General features: G+C 53.1%; 5 protein-coding genes across 5 annotated transcripts; 3 read left to right on the top strand and 2 right to left on the bottom strand.

Annotated features, from left to right (window-relative positions):
- Positions 1–88: 88 nt before the first annotated feature.
- Positions 89–816, top strand: BU24DRAFT_425240 (glyoxalase/bleomycin resistance protein/dioxygenase). The gene has a single exon (XM_033528693.1). The coding sequence runs from the start codon at positions 256–258 to the stop codon at positions 634–636; it is 381 nt and encodes a 126-aa protein (XP_033380943.1). The 5' UTR covers positions 89–255; the 3' UTR covers positions 637–816.
- Positions 817–1,754: 938 nt separating this feature from the next.
- Positions 1,755–2,444, top strand: BU24DRAFT_411950 (uncharacterized protein; the record flags this gene model as incomplete). The annotated part of the gene is made up of 3 exons (XM_033526077.1): positions 1,755–2,018; positions 2,116–2,307; positions 2,412–2,444. 3 exons carry the CDS (start codon positions 1,755–1,757, stop codon positions 2,442–2,444), a joined length of 489 nt encoding a protein of 162 aa, XP_033380942.1.
- Positions 2,445–3,223: 779 nt separating this feature from the next.
- Positions 3,224–7,854, bottom strand: BU24DRAFT_255423 (uncharacterized protein). The gene is made up of 2 exons (XM_033522444.1): positions 7,214–7,854; positions 3,224–7,162 (listed from the first exon to the last, which is right to left on the bottom strand). Exons 1-2 carry the CDS (start codon positions 7,736–7,738, stop codon positions 3,446–3,448), a joined length of 4,242 nt encoding a protein of 1,413 aa, XP_033380941.1. The 5' UTR covers positions 7,739–7,854; the 3' UTR covers positions 3,224–3,445.
- Positions 7,855–10,567: 2,713 nt separating this feature from the next.
- Positions 10,568–12,453, bottom strand: BU24DRAFT_435038 (Deoxyhypusine synthase; the record flags this gene model as incomplete). The annotated part of the gene is made up of 3 exons (XM_033530061.1): positions 10,568–11,416; positions 11,634–11,828; positions 12,439–12,453. The coding sequence occupies 3 exons, from the start codon at positions 12,451–12,453 to the stop codon at positions 10,568–10,570; spliced, it is 1,059 nt and encodes a 352-aa protein (XP_033380940.1).
- A 1,554-nt stretch (positions 12,454–14,007) lies between these two features.
- Positions 14,008–20,877, top strand: BU24DRAFT_411947 (uncharacterized protein; the record flags this gene model as incomplete). Its single annotated transcript, XM_033526076.1, has 1 exon — positions 14,008–20,877. One exon carries the CDS (start codon positions 14,008–14,010, stop codon positions 20,875–20,877), a length of 6,870 nt encoding a protein of 2,289 aa, XP_033380939.1.
- Between the last annotated feature and the right edge of the window lie 932 nt (positions 20,878–21,809).

Here is a 21,809-nt window from a genome sequence, read left to right as displayed (position 1 = left end):
GTAAATATAACTCTCCAGACGAATTGTCTATAAGAACTATTTATCTCCCTTCTGGATACATTGAAACTTTGTTCTCTTCAGAACGGACAAAGCGACAATTTGTCTCGGCTACAGTTGGGCTTGTTCAACAAGCAACTCAACCCTCTAGTCCGAACCCATTCTATTTTTACAATACATCTATTCCGCACCTTACAAACAGCACACTATTTTCGACATCAAATCAAAAAAAAAAAGAACACAAACCCCCTCCCCACCATGGCCACGATCCAATTCCACACCGTAACCCCGATCCTCCGCATCTTCTCCATCCCCAAAGCCGACGAATTCTACCTCGACTACCTCGGCTTCACGACCGACTGGTCGCACCGCTTCTCGCCCGACCTCCCGCTGTACCGACAGGTATCACGTGGCGGCCTCGTACTGCACCTCAGCGAGCACCACGGCGACGGGAGTCCCGGCGTGCACGTGCGGGTCACGATGACGGGACTCGAGGCGTTCCATGCGGAGCTTGAGGGGAAGAAGTATGGGTATTTGAGGCCTGGGATTGAGGAGGGGCATGCGGAGGGGGCGAGGGAGATGGCGGTGATGGATCCGTTTGGGAATCGGATTACGTTTTGTGAGGGGGGAGAGAGTTGATGGGGTGGGTATTGTGAGGTCAAGTTTGAAGTTGATCTGATGATGGAATGATTGTTAAGAGATATGGTGACTATTGGAGCGTTTGGTGATGCTATGGCGATGTTGGCTCGCGCGAGCGTGTGGATTGAAATGTAGAAATTCTAGTAGCTTATAAAAATCAATTGTCTCCAATTCTTCTGACCTGGATCTACATTCAAACGCCGTCCGATATTTCAAGGACAATAGTCTACCAATCGAGACATATCACATCCATCATTGGCCAGGAACATGAAACTGAACCACCTACTTAGGTACCTACACCCAATCCGGTAACTACACCATACAACAACCCTCGGCCCTCGGACCCATCCACCAAACAACATAACTATCGCGACACTACACCTCCCTCCTACCCTCCCATCTCCCTAGCCGGCAAGTAAAAAAGCGGATTGGCGATCAACCAGATCATTAGCCGGGCGCGCCCGCCGCCCGACAGGGACCCCCATCGCCCAGCCGTTACTCTTTCTTGGCCAATGTCCGACCTTCATTTAAAACATCAACTCCCGATAGATAAACTAAATCAAACCGCAAGCCATACCCACCTATATCCAGGTTTTCTTGGAAGACCACGACACCCCGGGGAACCACCGACGCCGCGCGCCGTCGTGAGAATGACGCAGGCGATTGTTCCCCACATGGCATAGCCACGACGACACCCAAGAATCAAGACCTTGGGGCGCAATCTGCAATTGATGAATGTGGAGACAAAGGCGGAAAGTGGACGTACTGTACAATACTGTACCTACATACTGGGCCATGGATGTACATGTGGGCGGATGTGGGGAGTTCGCATATGTGTGTGTGTACATGTGAAGTATACCAGGGATCTTTTTGTATATTAATCACAACGGCGGTTTTGCGGTGCATAGTAGTCATTGCATCATTTTTCGTCGGCGGTACTCATTAGATGTATAGATAAGTGTATAGTAAAATAGGTAGGTGGATAGATAGACAGATAGATATGTAAATAACTATATCTTTCCCACGACGTCCTCCCTCCATTATATTCCTCCTACGTCGTACTTCCATCTTCACCACCACAACACCACAACCCCATACCAAGATAAATAAATCTCAAAATGCACATCCCAACCCTCTTCACCACAACCCTCCTCCTCCTCTTACCCACCACCACCGTCCTCGCCCACCCCGTCACCTCTTCCACCTCCCCATCCTCCCCTCTCGAAGCCCGCCAATCCCGCCCCACGAAACCCAAACCCTGCGTCTCCATCGCCAACACAACCGAAGCCCAACACCTCGCCAACCACGCCAAATTCACCGACGCCTTCATCGTCAAGAAGAACATCACCGCGGCCTTCGAGTTCATACGCCAGGACTACATCGTTCGTCTCCCTCCCCTCCCCTTTTCCCCCTCAAACCCCCCACCCCAACAAACTATCAATCAAATAGTCTAACCCCACGCTCCGCGGCTGTTTCTAGAACCACAACCCCGCCGCGCAAAACGGCTTCGACTCCGCGTGGAACATCCTGTCGCCCATCTGGTCCTCTCAAAGCATCACCCCGCTGCGGAACACGTACAGGCACCCGCAGGGGTGGCTGAACTACAGGAGCGGGAGCTTTGGGGAGGTCGTGGATCGGTTTCGCTGGGATGGCGGGTGCATTGCTGAACATGTGAGTTTGAAACCTTTTTTCTTCTTCTGTCTGGATTGGGGGGGTGGGGAGGAGGGGATGGGTGTGAATTGAGTGAGTGAAATGCTGACCTTTTTGGGGGATAGTGGGATCAGGGGGAGAGGTATCCGACGAAGTAGACCGGTCGGCCTATCGGTGGCGACGGGTTGATGGCTGTTTTTGAAGGGAAGGGGGCGGGAGGGTGAGGTGGGAGTTGTCTTGACGGACTGTATATATGAGGGTGGGGGTTTGGTTTGCCGGTGGGATTGGGATTGGAATTGGGTGTGTGTGTGGGATGTTGTCTATAGCTTTGCGCCGACTGAATGATGCTCATATGTTCACTTATTCCGTCTCTGTACGTTCTTGTGTTGCTGGGTTGGTGATGAGCGGCGAGACTGTCCTCGGAAACGCAATCATCTTTTCTTCCTTTTCCTCTTTGGAGTGAATATCTCTTATCGGGTTCACATGGTTTTCCATTCTCGTTGGGAGGCTGAAGCGGCTGGATGTGGAATACGTTTTGTGATCGTGTTCTTGGTGGAGTGAGTGCAGCGAGAGGCGAGGTGAGATAAGATGAGGTAGCTCAAAGGACGCTTGGGGTGCCGTATGGCGAAAGAGTAGTCGTCTCTGTCTTCCTTGTGAACATAGCGTTGCAGTGTTAGACAAATACCGGACAAGAAGTCCATACGCCGTAAACCCATGAAATGCAGCGCTCCAATCACAGTACCTACTCAAAACCCAACACCACAACAAAGAACATTTCGAGAAAATTGATAATATGACAACGAAGACTAAACTCCATCTATCACGCTAAGCCAGCTATCAATCAGCATTATACTAAAGTCGTCCCATGCATGAGCTTTAGTCGAAGAACAGAAAAAGAAAGGAAAGAAGAATATGAAAACCCTTCCCTTCAAACAAGGAACCGAGACGCCCACCCCATCTCCCCCACCCATATCCAAGAGAGGAAGTGTGTAACATGATAATCGTAAGTTCCGTGAGGAGAGAGAGAAAAACGAGAAAATAGAATAAAATGGACGAAAACCCAATCAGATGTCTTCCAGTCTCTCATGCTCCGTTCTTCTAAACTCCAGTAATGCAGGTCTTTGTCGATCGTCTCAATCGTTCGGTGAATCGTCTCTCACTAAGAGACATAATAGAGCTTCATGGCGCTGGCTACCCGCTTCCTGCAGACTGGACAGTTCTCTACTCGTCGTGCGCACGCCAGGCAAGCCACGACATGCCCGCAATCGTAAAACGCGGCGTCTGCGCTCTCCTCCCAGCAGATCCGGCACAGACGTTCCTCCTCTTGCGCATTCTTCCAGTGAGTGACGCCCTCACCAAATTTCTTGTCGTTCTTCCAACCTCCGACGTACGTGTTGCCCGAGGACAACTCGACAAATGTTCCGGTTCCGTGCTGCTGGTTTGCTACCCAGTCGCCGTCATATGTATCACCATTCTGGAAAGTGTACAGCCCATGTCCGTGACGTTCTGAGAGCCGGAATTTGCCTTCGTAAGTGGCGCCGCTATGGTAGATGCGCGATCCATGGCCGTGATGGTGTCCGTTCCTGATCTCCCCCTTGTAGTACTGTGAAGAGAAGTAGTCCTCGATGAAGTGGCCGTTAAGCTTCGCGGGGAAGTTTCGTGCTCGGGCGCGGAAGGAAAGGAATGACTTGAGGTCAGCGAATGCGGCACGCTCAGCAAGAGCCTCGCGTGTTTTCTCGTCCAGCGGGAATGTGACGATCAGCACAGATGTATTCGCCACGTCGTTCCGGAAGAAAGTATGACGGTTCTTGAGCGCATGAACCGTGGTAAGAGTTTCTTCCTCATATACTTCGAAACTTTGCTCCGCTGGGAGATTCAAGATGGTGGAGATGGTACGGTCAAGCCTGGCAGCTGCTGGTCGGACGTACGAGCCGCGTGACTGTAGGGTCTGAGCCTTGGCGTCAAAAAACTTTAAAAAGAAGTAGATCTCGTCAGGGATGGATTCCGGAGCTGGCGGAGGCGGCGGAGGCGGCACACTCCAAACCGAAGGATCCTGTGGAGGTGGCACCACGCTGGCAAGCAACTCTAGAGGGGGCGGTGGTGGAGGAGGGGGTACATTGTCCTGAGTCCCTCCCATCTCCGTATCAGCAGGAGGTTGGGTCGAATCTTGAGCGTCTGTTGCGGGCTGGGCTGCCTCAGGATTTGGTGGCTCAACAACAGTTTCGGTTGACCCCTCAGCCATGTTTGTATCTTCAGGCAATTCTGCGGATTGTGTGCCAGCAGGCGGTTCTTCATTTTGCGTAATCGTTTCATCCTCATCAGGTTCGCTCATTGGCGTGTCCTCGCCTGTACTCTCCTGTACAGGAGGAGTGGGAAGAGTCTCGTCCCTAGCCTCAACGTTGGGTTCGGAGGGTTGGACTGGTGCTACTTCTACTGGTGCTACTTCTGTGACTCGCGGAGGCTCGGGTGGCAGGTCGGGAAGATCAGCAACATCAAGCACGTGTACCCAAATCCGATGCGTAGAGGAGGCGAATGAGGAATCCTCTAGCTTCCAGTTGCTCGATGGGGTAGCAAAGTTGTCATTAATCCCGCTCGAGAACTCCACATACTTCGTTCCTCTAAGTTGTGGTCGCGCAAATGTACCGTGATGGGCGTCGATGAACCAAAACTTGATCTGTCGGATGTCTTTGATGTCGTCCAGAACAGTGGCAAGCTTAGTGCGTACGTCCTTACCGGTATCGCTGCTGAGCAATTGGACGGAAAGGCTCTGTGTTGATTCTGCTGGTCGGTAAGAAAGATCATAAGCATCAAAGAACCCAGGCCCTTCATGCTCGAGAAACCTTTTGCTGTTGATAACTTCAAAGGCGTGCACCTTTGGAAGCTCGGGCTTGCGTTCTTCTGTAGGTGTATCTCGCTTATCAACATCTTGCTCCGTTTCCTCGATTGCAGGTGGCGTCAACGGTCTTCGATTGACGGGTTGTTCTCTTTCGATCTCGTCCCGCATCCATTGCGGAAATTGCCATTGCTCATTTTCTGCCTTCGGTTCGAAAGTTGATTTTGCAACGTCATCCCGTACATACATGACAATGTACGCCACGGGATCGTTGCCGATGACTTTTCCTGACCCGGCCTTGCCTTCATGTGCCCCGATGGCTTCGGCCTTTGTGAGACATTTCACCATATTCTCCTCCCGTCCATCTGTATAGGTATACCATTTCGAGCCAGGTCCTTCTGGGCGTATCACTGGATTGTAGACGTACGATTGTAATGTTTGTTTATGGACAACGAAGCCGTAGAGCGTGTAAGTGGTACCCCGGACATTGATTTGATCGTCTAGAGTGACCTTGTTCATTAGCTTTACGTACGACCTCGAAGCAGTGTCGAATTCCTGGCGTGCTAGTTCAAAGGTTAACAATTGCGGCAGCGCCGTTGATGAAGATACGAGGTCGGGCGTTCGGTTCACGGCCTCTTGCATGTTTTCTACTCCCACCACGGGAACTCGGTAGCTCGGGGTGGCAAGTGTGTGGTCCTTTTTCATGCCAAAAAGGTCATCGAAGAGGTTCGCATACGGAGTATCAGATAGCTCCTCCTCAACCTTCAACCTGAGAACCTCCCAAACTTCCATCACATCTAGCTTGTTCAAGTTGTCCTGGATTCCATACCATTCGAATCCATCAAGCAGATCTTCTAAGGTAACTGCACCTGCCCCAGGCCTAATTTGAGTTCGGAGCAGATAGAGAACCTTTTGAAGGGCAGCAATAATCGGCTTTGGTCGTGCGAACGGCTCTCGATCAGGGCCAGGGACCCGAAAATCGTATAGAAATCGTCGGAATGGCTTGAACAACATCCAGGGTGCAATGGCCGAAATGATGTTTCCACCGCCAAGCGAGCTTGAACTTTCGTTCAACGTTAGTCCCTGCAACCCAGTCATGGCGAAGCTGTCCCACGGATTCTCTCGGCTGTGGTGCTCCCACAGACAGTCAGTCTCATCCTCCACAATTCTGATATAGCCTGTGAAGGCCAGCTTGTCGTTGCGAAGTAGCGGTTGGCGCTGCCCACGCATCCGATGTGGAATGTCATAGTAAGGCCCGTGGAATCTCGTCCATCCCCAGTCAGGGGACCCGGTGCAGAAACGATGGAGGCATGTTCTCGAGTAGTTTACCCTGGGCTCATCGGGGTTATAAAGGACGACCGATACTTGCGCAGCTACACTTCGTCGCTTGGGTGGTGGCTCGCAATTGAGCGGAGGAAGGGGAGCATGCTGTCTTTCCACAGGTTCAGATGGTTCGGCGGCCTCGTTCGCGACATTGGCTTCCTTCCCCGAGCTCGGCTTGCTGTTAGCCGCCGAATCTTCGCTAGGGTTGGGACTGTCGCTGCCTGAACTGGATGTATCAGATATCGTAGAATCGTCCTCGCGGGCGTCCTTGTCCTTCACACTCAGACATTCGACATAAACGCTCAAGTAGTCGGAATCATTGCCCTTGGGGTAGAATTTGATTTGCCAGTCCAGACCACCGACGTTGACGGGTTCGGACTTCATCACCAAGTCTCTGTTTGGTTTATCCTTTGTGCCATTGTAATTGATGCTCCACTCGATCCGACCACTCGCGCCGGGCGAGAATTCCGGTTCATCGAGGGACGAGTAGGCACGCTTCTCCCAATAGGCATGGTCTAATGCACTATGTTCGGAACTGGCCTCAATCTCTTTCAATTCCTCCTCGTCGGGAGTTGTAGTATCCTCTGGCAACGGCACCCAGTCTGAGTCGTCATCGTCAGACGATTCAGTGTCCGATTGAGCAGGAGGAGGTGGAGGCGGAGGTTCTGATACTTCCTGATTCGGCGGTGGTGGCTCTGTTGGAGCAGTGCCGTCTTGTACCTGCAGGAGATAAGTACCTGGAATGTCTCTCCCTCCAGGAAGCAAACTTACAATGTCACTCGGTGGTGCAGGAGCCGATTGATCGGCGTCTGCCCGATTGCTCTCAACTTGGCCATCCGCGGAGGGGTGATCACCCCCACGAGGCGGTACTGCAGGTTCAGTGGCCCCATTTTCGACCATCATCATGATCTGTGCATTGTCCGGAGAAGTATCCATTGCGTCGTCGTCCACAGCCGCCACCTCGACCGCTACAGCATCAGTTGGTGGACTTTGGTTGCTGTTGCTAGTTGTCGAATCTGTGGCTGTATTGCTGCCTGGTGGATTTTGGTAATCCTGCATAGGAGCATCGTTTTGCCGGTCGTGGTTCTGTGCCGGGAGAGGGGGTAATGTGGCGGAGGTGGTCATGTCTATGTCTTGGATTGGCTGTGGCGGTGGAGGGGAAGCCATGGGCGTATGTGTCTGTAATGTGTGGGTCGGAGATTGTGGAGGAGAGGAGAAGCTTGGAGGGGATGGCGAGCGTTGGCCGAAGAGAAGCGGTGGAGGCTCGACGTTGGCAGAGGACGCGGTGAGGCTCATGGTTTCGGTGGAAGCCCTTGTGATACGGTTGGATCTATTGTCATACGGTGTGAAGAGGTAAGAGCGGACTATGATCTAGTTGCTATGGCGTGATGCGCGGTGGGTTGCACACAGGTGTTGAGTAAGGTAGTGGATAAGTAAGAAGGAATTAAAGAGAGTTGGCGAGGTAAGATAGAAGAAGGGAGGTGGAGTTGAGGTGGTAAGAAGTGCAAGCTGGAAGGAGCCGCCTGAGCTTATCGTGAGCGGTAATCGATAGGGACTCGTAGGTCAACGTCACCGCATAAGACGCCTACAGGGTGGGGCAATGTCGTCAATGAGGCGGATGTAATGCGCAAAGGGATTGACGAAGGGCGGAATACAAGATGTTTGAGGGAGTGAAGAGAGAGGAGAAAAGAGGAAGATAGGCAGGTAGATGAGGAAGAGAAGAAGAAAAGTATGGAGTACAGTCGGTAAGTATACCTTGTGGATTAAGCAAACAAGCAACCAATTATGCAATGCAGGAGAGGCAGCAGTAGCAGCTCAGGCGTGGCACTGCACACTGCACCAGGCTTCATTCGACGGACAAGGGCTCACAGGTCGCAGCAACAACCAGCCAGTACACAGTACAGCTCACACAACTCACAGCTCGTGCATGGCATAGCTCATACACATCATAGCTCGCAATAGCCTCATACACGGCTAGGTACCTATCCTAGGACCTATACCTAGCAGCATAGCTCTGTACTGGGAACGGCCTAGGCTGGATCATGGATGGATCATGGGGGCTAAGGGTGCTTTGCTGCCTGCGGGTATCGGGATAAGTGCTGATCTACCAGTACCTAGTCTAGCACAGCACGTACTCTGTATGTGCGTTTTCATATACTCTCTCATAGTATGTTCTCAACTCGTACTTAAATATATATAAAGCATAGATCCTTCAACAGTTGTGTGATGCTATCGTATAGTACTTTGCTATAGTAATTGCTGAGTACCGTGGTGTGCATCTTCAATCGATAACAGAGGGAAGGTGCCAATTAGTGAGGCGGGCGACTCCACTCCACTATTAATCGGGGAAGCCCTTCCCTTCCCTACCTTCCCTACCTTCCCTACCTTCCCCCCCACTCTCCCACTCCCCCAAAGAACAACGACAAACCAGCCAGAACAAGTCTGAACACCCGCCGCCGCGCCCCCCGACTGCCTGACTCCACACCAAACCGCACCCCTACAAAGGGCTCCCTCCCTCCCTCCCTCCCATAATACATCATCCAACCCGCCTCGCCAGGCACCAGTCAAAACCCATTGACTCAACGACCACCACCCTGAAGGGCTCAAAACCCACCCTCAACATCACCTTCTCTCCCAACTCGTCTCCACCCTACTGTGTAGTTACAAGTAGTTCCAGGCATACATACGAAGGAGTCACCACCAGTCACCCCAGATGACAACGACCCACGCTAGCCCGCAAGCGTCGTAGCCCCGAACCCTCCTGACCGGTCGCGTCACTCCAACCGCCGCCTCCGCCGTGGGCGCCGATCTGAAGCGATGGCCCCTGCAGCCCGTGTCATTCATCCGTCGATGGACTGGCCAACCAACGAGGGAGGGGGGGTTGATTTGTACGTGATGGGGAATGGGTAGGTAGGTAGGTAGGTACTTTGAGGTGGTGTTTGAGGATGGGGTATTGAGGGTGGGTTTGATGTTTGTGTGTGTGTGTGTGGGGGAGAAATGTCATCGCTGTGGTTTTGTAGTTTGGATTATATGATTATGATGCCTTATATCTATCTCATACCAACCGTGACGTTTCTGCCAGAGCGAGCGCGTAGTCGTTGAATGAGTTTGTCTGTTACGATGGGCAGACATCCCTCTAGATACCTTACCTACCCGGTGCACAGGATTGAGATAAACGTCTAACTGTGACGCAGGGCGTGTGGGGGTTGTTGAGATGGATGTATGTATGTGCCATTGCTGGATGTAAATACAAATGAGCCTCTCAGTACACGAGTATATGTATCGATGGTGAGAAGACGTATCGTTAAAGTACATCTCGCCAGATCCCTGGGGGTGCTTTCACGATGGTATACTTGGGACTGGATTTCATGGCGCAATACAAGAGTGAAGAAGGCACGATGATAGATGAGTAGATGTCGATGGTTGAAGATAGAGGGAGATTCTTGCTGGTTTGGTCTTGAGGAGGAAGCCAATTCCGAGTTGTTGGGTTGGATGGTGTGATTGAGTGTCTGGATGATTGATTACCTAGGCAATGATGTTGGAGATGGTGGTACCCTTGCTATGGAAGGGGGAGAAGGAGCTGGGAAGGGGAAGATAAGTCAAATGGTGTGATTGGGAATGTGTCAATGGGAATGAAGAGTTGCGAATGGAGGTATAAAGAGCGCTGGGAGATGTGTGAATGGTTGTTGGGATCAGGTACGGTGACGGGCTCGTTCACGTTGGGAGCAGACGGAATTGTGGAAGTTGGAATGGAACTTCTGATACGAAATGTTGGTATTTTGATATTCTATGGTATTCTTGTGATTCGTTTCTGAATCCAATGGCATGGCATTGCTGGTGTTGGCTTGAGGGTCCGGTCTTTTATGGTATGGGATACCGTGTTTGGTAGAATGCCGCTGATGGCGGTACATGTCGTTGTTTGACTTGATCGAAAAGTCCTACGAGCTTGTGCGGAGGTCTATTGGCAAAACCCAGAGAGTCCATGGAGGCGAAAGAATCCGGGAGTGCCACGTGTGCATGGCCCGACTATGAATAGGCAAAATTCCGAAGCGAACAACCGCCGTTAATGCCGCCCAATTCTTCCATCCGCCAACAACCATCCTCTTAACCATCCACCGCCTTGATCTACGAAGAAGATGCTTGGGCAAACGTAGCTGCAACGATCAGAGGGAAAACCACCGTCGCCTCAGCATACACCTTAACGCTGTCTGCATCCGACTTGATCTTGCCCCAGCTGACAGCCTCATCAGGCCTGGCTCCCGCATCGCTGCCGTCAAACTCCTGGGCCGTGTTGATGTATACGGCACTCTCTGCTCCGTTGCGCATCAAGCACGCGTTGGCGATGTGATGTTTGACCAGGCCGCCGCCGAGGATGATCATGCCGGCCCGCTTGGCGCGCACAGATATGGTGTGGATCCTGCGGATGTCCTCCACCATGTCGATGCGGAGCTGCAGCGGCGATGCTTTGAACGTATGGAAGTAGAGCATATCTCCCAGACTGCCGTCCGTCAGTGCTGGACAGAAGACGGGAATGTCGTTCTTCCATGCCCAGTAGTACACGGAGCGTTCGTCGTTGATTTCCTTTCCTAAGCGGTGGATCACTTTGCTGGGAGTCCAGTGGAGCTCTTCTTCAGTGCCCTTGCTGGCCTCCTGCTCTTCGAGCATCTTGTCGAGGATGGGGACTACCCAGTCTTCAAAAGCGCAGTAGTTGCTGTTGGGGACGACGAGATTGCCGATGCGGTTCATGCCCTTTGCGCGGAGCCCAGCTCCTGGGGTCGAGAATGCACCGAGATAGGTCGGAGCGAGACATTTGATGAAATCTTCCTCCACGCCTCCTGCTGTGGTAACAATGGCAGAAACATGTTTGTGTTGGACTAGATATCGAAGTGTTTCACGTAACCCCGACGAGATTAGATTGGATGTGTAACCCAGGAAGATGGTCGTCTTCTCTCCCTCCTCACCTCTCCAGGCACGCTAGCCGCATCGGTTAGTCAGCATTCAATAACCCAACCGCAAGCAAAGGATTTGTGACCGGCGCCATCGAGGCACATATCACCCTATCATCGGAAACCGGATAGGTAGATAGGGAAAAAAACGTTCAGATACGAGTGATGCGTCCACCTGGAGAGATTGAAATGGCCCTCTCCAAATGTTGTATTTCGCACAGCGAAGAGAGGGGGAATTTGCTCACCATATCATTGATGATCCGTACGGCCTCCCCCACCGCCGTTGCCTGGAAGCCCATACTGGCCATGCCTCCCACCAATTCTTGAACAGTGATGCCACGGCCTGCATAATTGTCGAATTCGATCCCTTTGACCTCCCGGGCATCCTCCGGTACAGGGTCAGATGGTTTCAACACCGCATCGGTGGCACCCGAAGGGGCCTGGGAGGCGGCGGTATTGTCGGCTGATGTCATGTTCTGAATGGCTGCATGGGACAAAGAATTCTGCGAGTTCGTGCGTGCTTTGTACAGTACCTACTTTGAAGGATACCTAGGTATGTATGTGAATCGTACTCGTAGGAAACCTGGACCGAGTGTCGACCACCGCAGCAGTAGTGCAATAAACTCTTCTTTTACCCTCGAAGAAAAGAAGAGTAAAAAAAACCGTCAGGGCGCACAACCGCGTTTTCGCCCGCTGCAACCTAGGGTAACTAGTTACTTACGAATACTTTGAGACCGAACGTACCGGGGTGGTGGCAGATTGAGTTAACGTCATGTGTTAGTTGTGATTTTCTTAGCGAGTCCTGGGGAGGAGGGGAGCAAGATCGCCGACCCTTGACAAGCTTGACTAGAGGTTCGACCACCCAAGTCTTAATAATGGAAAGGGAAAGGCCGCGGCAGATTCTTTCTGGTCTGGAATAATGGCACATTAAATATTACCTACGCATGCACGTTGCTGAGGCACACAAGACGGCAAACCCTGGGTTGCGCTGATCCACTTCAAGCATCGCACCAGTAGTATCGACGGTGATGGTTATGATATCGTACATACTTCGTAGTCAGTCATGGTGGTTGATGCAATGTCTCCGAGAGGCTCTGTGACTCTGTAGCTGATACATGCTAATTATGTGTATGCGCGGCAGCCTGAGTGTAGGACAAACTGTATATTATTGCACATGTATTACGTGCCGGCACCCACCCACACCCACCCATACATACACAGTGCACACAGCGGCGAGCGCACACACACGGGCACACACAGGACACACAGACACACAGTCCACCCATACAACACGAGGGCAATCGTTCATCCATGGGGGTTTCCACTATTGGGGGCCCGGTCGACAAACTCGGTCCTGACTTGAGTGGAATCTGACACAGTTTCAGCACGAGCGGGGCTAGCCCTGTTACTACTCCGTGCATCTTGAAAATGATGGCCAATCAGGTGCCGTCGCGCTTTGGGACGACAAGCCATGCAATGCAAGCGTAACCGTCAATGGAATTCCCGGGCTGGTGCGAAATTAGGACCTTGCTTGCTTGTGCAGAGAGCGGCCAGTAGGTAATTTAGAACAGCGCCAGCAAGCCAACAAGCCAACTGCCCTGCCCTGCACTGAGCAGCCTGCACCCAGGAGCGTCGGTGCTTTGGCGAAGAGACAGACCGTTCTCGTGCCCTCTCCTCTTTCTCGATTCTCCTTCTCCATCATCTTCATCATCGTCCTCCTCATCATCGTCAATCAACACCATCTCCTTCGTTGGGCCTGGACATCCCGCGATGTGGCTTCATTCTCTCCCGCCACACTCCAGATAACTTCATCTTGTTCTCTCCACCACTTTCTAACCGATCCTTCCGCTTCCCACACGTGCTAACATCGCCGCATCATCCCACGGATAGGGAAGTCTGCCTGGGAAGACGCAGCGCCACGTCAACGGAGGTGTCTTCGAACTCTCTTCGTTGCCCGAATCGGCCCTCAGGAGGCACGCATTTCTCCCCTGCGTCCGCACTGAGTCTTTCCCCCGAACTCGAGGGAGCATTTGACGCGCTCGATTGCGAGTTTTCTGGGGTATTGGAGCCCTACGAGAAAACGATTGCTGGCTGTGTCAGACCTCCAACGACGAGAACTGCAAATCGTGAATCCAGCGCGGCCGCTGCCCTGTCCTGTGTCGTCGACAGGGTTTCGAGGCGCTTACCCCAAAGTGGTTGGTCCCCACTTTTCACGCCTGTGCTTCTTTCGGATCCTCAATCTTCATCTCGCACTGCATCGCAAGCGCATCACTCCACAACGCGAACTCCCAAGCACCTAAACACCTAACCAAACCACCATTGCTCCGAGGCACGACTCTCGACCTCTAATACTTCCGCATTCATTCTTGTCCTCACGTATTGTCGGTCGGATCGATTGTCATCTCCAATATATCATCCGCGGAGGTCTCTTGCGCTACACAATACCCAAAACACCTCGGATCTTCACAGTCCTCTGAGTGCGCTGCAGGCACAACAATAACGTTGCCCACGGTGCCCACCACCCCACGTCACTCACGAATATAAGTAATATCGGAAACATCTGCCATCCGGGTCTCATGTGGAAATTCAAAGGTCAGCGCAACGTCCAAGAATCTCAACATGTCGTCGTCCAGATATCCGGACAACAACAGATACCCTCGCGATAGATCGCCATATCGAGACCGGCGACCCTCGACATATGGTAGTAGTTACCCTCCACGCCAAAATGAGCCTATCAACAGGTCTAACACTGATCCTGCGGCATTCCCTCCACGAGACGTTCCTCGTGGGCCAAAATCACTCGTTGACGCGCCTCGAGGGCCCAACCCGGGACCCCCGTCTGGTGTACCCTCTGGGCCTCGTGACGGTCGACCGCGTGCATTTCCAGGGCGGGGTGACGGTACCCCTTCTCTGAGAGATGCACCGCCTCTATCTACAACCACTCATGGCTCTCGCGATCACAACACTCGCGACCACTGGAGAGCTGATCGGGACCGTGACCGAGATCGAGATAGAGAACGAGACCGCGACCGAGACTTCCGAGACCGCCGACCTTCCCCTCCTCCTCTACGACGTTCACCAATTCGCGATTCGAGAGATTTCCCGCCCAGAGATTTAGACATCGGTCGAGCTCGACGCAATTCTCGAGATGGCCCTCCTTCAGCTGGCTCGACGTATTCAGACCCTCCACTTGGTAGCGCGTCGTCATACCGTGGTAGTGGTATCGGTAGGGGACGAGGCGGCCGCGACTTTGGTGGAGATTTCCGTGGGCGCACAAGACCGTATCATCCCGATGACCGCGACAGGCACCACGATCCTCGAGACCCACGTGATCGTCTTCCAGAAAGGACGTATCGGCCTAGAAGTCGGTCCCGTGACGGCCTCCGCCGAGATCGAGACACCCGCGACGTGCGCGACATACGTGACGTCCGGGATGCTCGCGACCCTCGCGATGCTCGAGATGACCGAGACTTTGACAGGCGCGACCGAGATGACCGTCGATTTGAGCGTCGGGACGACGAACCCCGGCGTTACGATTCGTATATAGGTTCTGCGAGCACTGTCAAACCACCCACTCGAGCGGCGGATTCACACCGAGGAAGTACAACCATCGATCCACGCAATGTTCCAAGCACTCCCACTGGCCCTTCGACCCCTCATTCAGCACATCATCCGGCTCCAGGCGACAGACTCGGTCCTCCAGCAGATTCTTTTTCCAGGCGCTCATCCGTTGCAACCGAACCCTCGAGCGCTAAGGATGCTCGCCGCGAATCAGATCGTAATGAGCTTTTGGCAAGTCGCGTCGAAGCCTCAAGAGAGAGATATGCGCCCCGGGCTTCTTCACCCCCGGCGGCGGTGCCAGCGTTCGGGTTCTCCAATGTTTGGAGAAATCCAATGCTCGATTCCAAATCGAACACCACAGCGCCAAAGCCCCCCGTAACAACAACGGCACCAGCAGCACCCACAGTAACAGCAAATGCAACAACATCTGCATCTGTGCCTGCATCTACATCTGCATCTGCACCGGCTCCTGTCACACCGGCTCCGACTGCTCCTCCGGCTCCAAAGCCTACCATTCCTTCTGGCCTGTCGACAGTTCCTCCAACCGGCCCTAAAGCCGATCGCGTCCCAGAGCGCTCAAACTCTGATACTCAAACTTCTGAGACCAAATCCGCAGCCCCCGAACCACCTCGTACCGATACAACCGTCCCTCGCCAGCCCTCTGTCGCTCCTCCTGCTGCGCCTGCGCCTGCAACCGAGAATACTGACAGTAAACCTCCAGGGCCCCCTTCTAATCATGCAAATTCCCCTCCGTTAGGACCAGGAGGAAGGAATCGACCCACCCCTACTGGTCCTCAAGGTGCTATGCGGTCGAATACTTCACCGCTCTTCCCAAGACCACAGCAGCTACCTTACACTGCTCCTGATGCCCCGGCAAGCACTATACCGTCTGGGCCAAGAGCGGGCTTATTCAACACCTCGCCGAAGAGTACACCTATTAATATACCAACAGGCCCAAAGGCTGATAGAGCAAATCCCATGGCAGCTCGCGCGCCGTTGTATGCAGGTCCTAATCAACCTCCGTTCTCGGGACCACGGATGCCCTTAGGTGTGCCCGCGAAAAGCATGCAATGGTTGAACCCTAAACTCACCAGAGGACCTACAGTTCCGAGCAAGCGCGAGTTTCCCAATGACGATCGTGACCGAACTTTCGGTGCAGCCCCCAAGGCACCTAAACTCGAGGGTAATGCCACAGCTTCAGAGTTCAATCGCCCTGATCAACCCAAAACAGTACCGTCACCTGTCAAGTTGCCAGCCGAAGCGGAGGAGGTTAAGGAAAGTGTACCCCCCACACAGACCAACCAAACGACACCGACAAAGCCGACATCTATTGAAGCTAGACGGCAGTCCGATGTCTCCATGGCAGACGTGTCTCCACGGACCGAGAGACCGCCTCTATCCGCTGGATCTACCGCACCTAAGGTTCTAGAAGACTCAGACGATGATTTCGACTTGGACGAAGAGGATTTTGCAGAATCAGAAGCGAAGTATAATCGCGAGAAGGCTCTTCTTGTATCTCGACGCATCGATTTAAGCGCATCGCATTTACGTGCTACATCGCCCCTCCAAGAGATTGTATTACTATCGAGTTTAACACTGGATCATCTTCCTCGCCAGAATTCCAAACCAGTCGAAGAGGAAGCCGTCTCACCACCTCCTGTCCAGCCACCTCCGGAGCCCGTTGTTAACGAACTACTCACGCCTAAAGCTGAAGAGTCCGAAGATGTTGTGATGGAAGACAAAGATGAAAAGCCACTGGCACCAGCCACACGTGCTCTTCGCCTACGTCGCGAGCCATCTACTGAGCGAGAACCAACACCTGATCTTTCTTCTCTGCCTTACCTTGGCTCAGGACCACCCACGCCTCTCTCTGATCCTGATCAAGAACGTCCGAGCGTTCCGGAGCCTGTTTTGGCAGCAATGCGAAACAACTTGCAGAAAGAGATAGTTCCTGAACTCACCCCCGAAGGTGTCTTGCGACAGTATGCTATTGCCTACAGAGACTGGAGGCATTATATCCAAGAGCTAGATGACGAGAGGGAAATTGAAGACCCGGAAAGGCAACTTTCCGCCGAACCAGGGCACAAACTCGGCACGCCTGATGTTCAGATCGCCCCGACGGTTGCACTATTGGATGCACCACCACCAACAACCTCACGGCGGGGCGCTTCAAGCAGGTTTGCATCTGAGTTCGATTTCGAACAGGCTATTAAAGAATCCTTGAAAACGGCAGAAGAGGAGAGGATGGGGAAGAAGGACAAGGAAGTAGGAAAATCTTTAGCTGACCCAGAGCGCGAGGCCCCCATCCCAACCGTACTCACTGCATACGAAGCTCAACGACGTCGCTTTATCGATACTAATTTCCAACGAGAGCCTGGCCAGGGTGTCTTTGTTTACCATTATGAACCCCCAGAGGACGACTTCACCGAAGAGGAACACAAGATCATGGTCCAGCACTACCGAGACCAATATGCTAAGAAATGGGGCCGGCTTGCTGAGATTCTGCACAAAGAAGCTGGTACAAGTCGAACCTACAAAGATACGATTAATCATTACTATGCAACGAAATGGGGTAGAGAATACAAAGGCAAAATTAGAAGGGGACGAGGCGGTCCACGAAAACGTGGTGGAGCCGCTGCACGCGGCCGAGCAGCAAATGCTAATGCTGAGCGCTCAGACGCAACTGGAGAAGACGGATCAGCGCCACTACAACTTACTGATAGCGGGCGTCCCCGCCGTTCGGCTGCACCGACCTTCGGTATGGAGGCCGATTACGATCCAGCATCCGGTTCAGGCAATGGACGTTCACGCCGTCAAGCTGATAGTGAGGGAGGGCAAGAAAAGGTCAGCCGTCGTGGTAGAGGAGAAAAGGGCAAGGCTGGACGGAAGCCGAAGAACCCACAGCCCCCTCCAGCTCCTGCAGCTACCGCGGCCACGCTACCAACCGCCTCTCCAGCGAAACCCGAACGCAAGGAGCGGCCGTTGGGTCTAAAGATGGAAGAGGAACTGAACAAACGCCCCCTAGACGATATGGGAATCCCTCCACCCAACTTGGTCATTGATCAAGTTAGCATTCCAATCGAAGCTCCTGTCCAGCAGCCAATTTCTGGTACACCTGGACCTATTGACCGCGCGAGGTCTACAACTGTCTCTCGGCCTGGTCCATCAAGCTACTGGTCTGTGACAGAACAGAACGATTTCCAACGCTATGTTGCCCATTTCGGAACCGACTGGTCAGCAATTGCAAACCACATGGGCACAAAGACGCAGACAATGGTCAAAAACCAGTACTTGCGTTTGGTTGAGAGCGGTAACAATCCTGAGCTTGCACCAGCAGCTGCTGCCGCTGATAACAAGCGCGAACGTGGCGAAGACTTGGGCCCACCTCCAACCCCAACCCCAGCTGTGAAGCGACGATACGAATCTGTAATTCCTACTCCCAGAGTGTTGGCACCTATACCGGATCCTACCAGTGTGGTTGAGGCACCCAAGTCTCCTCCTGCCCCTAAGATGTCCCCTCCTCACACTCAGACGCTCGTATCGAGGGCTTTTCCAGCAATCGCGCAAGCCCCCGCACAACCTAAGCCCGCAACTCAACCCGCCGCGATTGCTTCGATGCCTGAGAGTACGCTTAACGCATTGCCTTCGCGTGTACAACAACACTCGCCTCCTAGCCAGGCTCCTCGCGCTCAAGCCCCAAAGCATCAGCATTCTCTCTCTCAACATAAGCCTCTATCTCACGGTCCGCAAGCGGGATACTTTGCAGATGATCCCCCGTCTCGAGTCGATAACCGCGCCGCACAACAAGCATCGACATTGATTCAGCCACGCACTGCTCAACAACCAATACAACCACAGGCCCGCCCTGTAGAACAACCAAAGGCTCCGAAGTTACGTGGACCAATGCACCAGGAACGCGAAATGCAACCTAGACTTGAGCCGGTTCAAGACCGTGACAACCAGGCCCGGTTCCAGCCAGACCACACTCAACGCTTGCCGCAAGAGCCTCCGTATTCGCGATTTCCACCGAATGCTCCGTCAATACGCAGCGGGCATGCTGGATCTCCTGAAGCCCGTCCGCTACATGTTCAGCCCCCAGTGCACCCTACACCCGCGCAATCGAGAACACAACCGCCACCTGAGATACCCACCCAACCTGCTACGTCCGCAGCATCCGCAGTGCCTCACGCAATTGTGTCTCGTGCCAGTGCAAGAACACCGCCCGTCAAAGAAGAGATCCGCCATTACCCCATGCCAACTCAGCCGCCCCAGGTTCCACCACCGCTCCTTCCACAGGCACAACCTCAACTATACCCTCATCCAACGCAAGCCCAGCAAATCCAGCCAACTCAACCACGCCCATTACCACCAAACCCAACCTTGGCCCCTGCTCAGGCCCCTGCTCCGCCTGTCGCTGCGAAACCGGCGCCACCTAGGAAGTCAAATCTCTTCTCCGTCTTGAACGATCCTGAGCCTGAAGAGCCGAGACCTAGGAGGCCTGTCGACGGTCCCTCCCACACACCTACTCCCCAACAACAGAATCCCATTGCGCCACCACCACCACCTCCGGCTTCAGTTACTCAAGCACAACCATTGCGGCGTGAGCTATACAACGAGCCGAATCCCATGCAATACCCACGTCAACCATATGCTTCCCAGCCCCCGGCACCGTCACAGACTCCCGGGCCAGGGCGACAGATTGTTGATCTAACAAGCGAACAAGCTGCAAACCGTTCTCTTCCTCGTGGAGAATGGTCCCAGCGACCAGCTATGTTTTCGGGTCAAGGCCAGCCTCAACCGCCTGCAAATGTCAATTCACCCCACATGCAACCAGCTTATCTGACATCTCATCGGTCTATATTCAGCTCGCATAACGGCCCACGACACAACCCGTCTCCTCCACCGCCAGTTTCCGGTTATAGTCACTCGCCACATATGCATTCTCGAACGCCGAGCTTAAGCGGCCCTCCCCCGCCCCCGTCCCGCCATGGTCTCAACAGCACGCCTGTACAACACGCCCAATCGACGCAGAATGCTTCCCAGATCCTTCAGCCTAACCCCTATGCGCAAGTGGATCCTCGAGGCAGTGGACCTCCATCTTCTGTACCTGCAGGCATGCGACCAAGCCCACTTCACACAGCTGAAGGCGCCCCACCCAGGGATGTGCAGAACCTGAACGAACAGCACCATGGACATAACGTCAACCTCCCTTACTCTAACCCCCAAACTCCCAATGAGCACCATGTGCCCGCTCACTTGCGCGGCCCGAATATGGACCTCTATCGACAACGGGATGCACGTGACTCTCGTGATCCGCGCGAGATGCACCAAGACTTCGGATCCAGCAATCACGAACGCGATGTTGGGAAGGAGCTCGCACAACGCGTGGGTGTCATACTAAGGGAACAACGCGACACATTGCATTCTCGAACTGGCTTGCCGCAAACTGCACAGGATACAAGATACCAGCCCACGCCTCCACAGGAACGCGGCTACCCTACTCAACGATCCCATACACCATTGTCTCGGGCTGGTGATCATGTCCGACATGGATCACTCCAGCATCCTCCACATAACATGCATCCTGACAATAACCCCCCTGCATTCGGACAGCGTCCACCAGAGGATCAACAACACCGTTATCACGACCCGTATGCTCCACAAGATCGAGAACGAATGATGCGAGAGGAACAGGCACATCAGGCAAGGATGCGGGACAATGAGCTCTTCAATCGTGAACGTGAGATGCGCGATCGCGAGATGCGTGACGCACGATATCGAGAAGACATAATGAGGAGGGACGGGCATTCTCGAATGCCACCAGGTCCTCCACCACCAGGTCCCGACCAAAGGCAAGGTCCACCGCCAAGCGGGCCCATGGATTGGACGAACGCTGTTCCGCGGCACCAGGAACCATGGCGACGATGAGCGTGACGACATTCGACTGTTTATACCCTTTTATTTATCCCTGTCCATTGGAATCGCATCCGCAGTACCTGCTCATTACTCGTCATTTTTTGTATACGCTATTGATATTTGTCTGCATCCTCTTTTGACGATACTTAGCAAGTCACCTCTTCCTGACTCCTTTGGCCGACAAGAAAATGAGGGGCAACAGCATTAGCTACGAAAGGTTTAGTGTAAAAGCCTCCAACATGTATTATAGACACATTAACACTTTTTTTATCCCCTTTGTTTAATCTGAATATCGGTTGCATGGGAAAATACGATGGTCAAGAAAGGTGGCGTTGTTTTGCTGATGAGACTTCAACTTTTGTGGCGCGGCCAAGTCTGTCTGTTTTTTTTTTGTAACTCCCTGGGAAAGCGGCTTGTCGACTTGATTCCTTAGTTACCTGCACATTTTTTTTGAGAAGTCGGAACGTAAAGAGAGCGCAGGGGTTATGCTTCTTTGTTGAATAGCTTAGAATTGACATCTTTGCCTCCTACTGCACACCTAAAACTTTCCATTGACACCCCTCGCGACGCCGCTCGACTCTGTCTGGCTCTCGGAGGACTGAAGAGTTCAGCACTAGGCGATGCCCACCCACCAGTACACTGAGTACAGTATCATGTGCAACAGTTAACCCAAATTACACCTTTACGCATAAGAAATAATCAGACACTATTCTATAAGGTGTTATATCCTAATACTACAACCTTGCATTACTTAGAAGCATAAGTTTCTTAAGTTTGCAGGGACAGTAGGTGGGCAGTGTCACACTACTGCCGAATCTTCGGTCCTCCTAGAGTCTGGTACATGCACTTCTTCTGGCGCCTGGCGCACTAGGAAGCATGGACAATGAGAATTGGGGTTCTAGTGGGTGGTGGTTGGGTGGGTGGAGAAGACGGCGTTTCGAGGC

Source organism: Aaosphaeria arxii (genome assembly GCF_010015735.1).
Source record: "Aaosphaeria arxii CBS 175.79 unplaced genomic scaffold BU24scaffold_7, whole genome shotgun sequence".
Lineage (NCBI taxonomy): Eukaryota > Fungi > Ascomycota > Dothideomycetes > Pleosporales > Aaosphaeria > Aaosphaeria arxii.
This window is presented reverse-complemented; position numbering and strand designations above follow the sequence as displayed.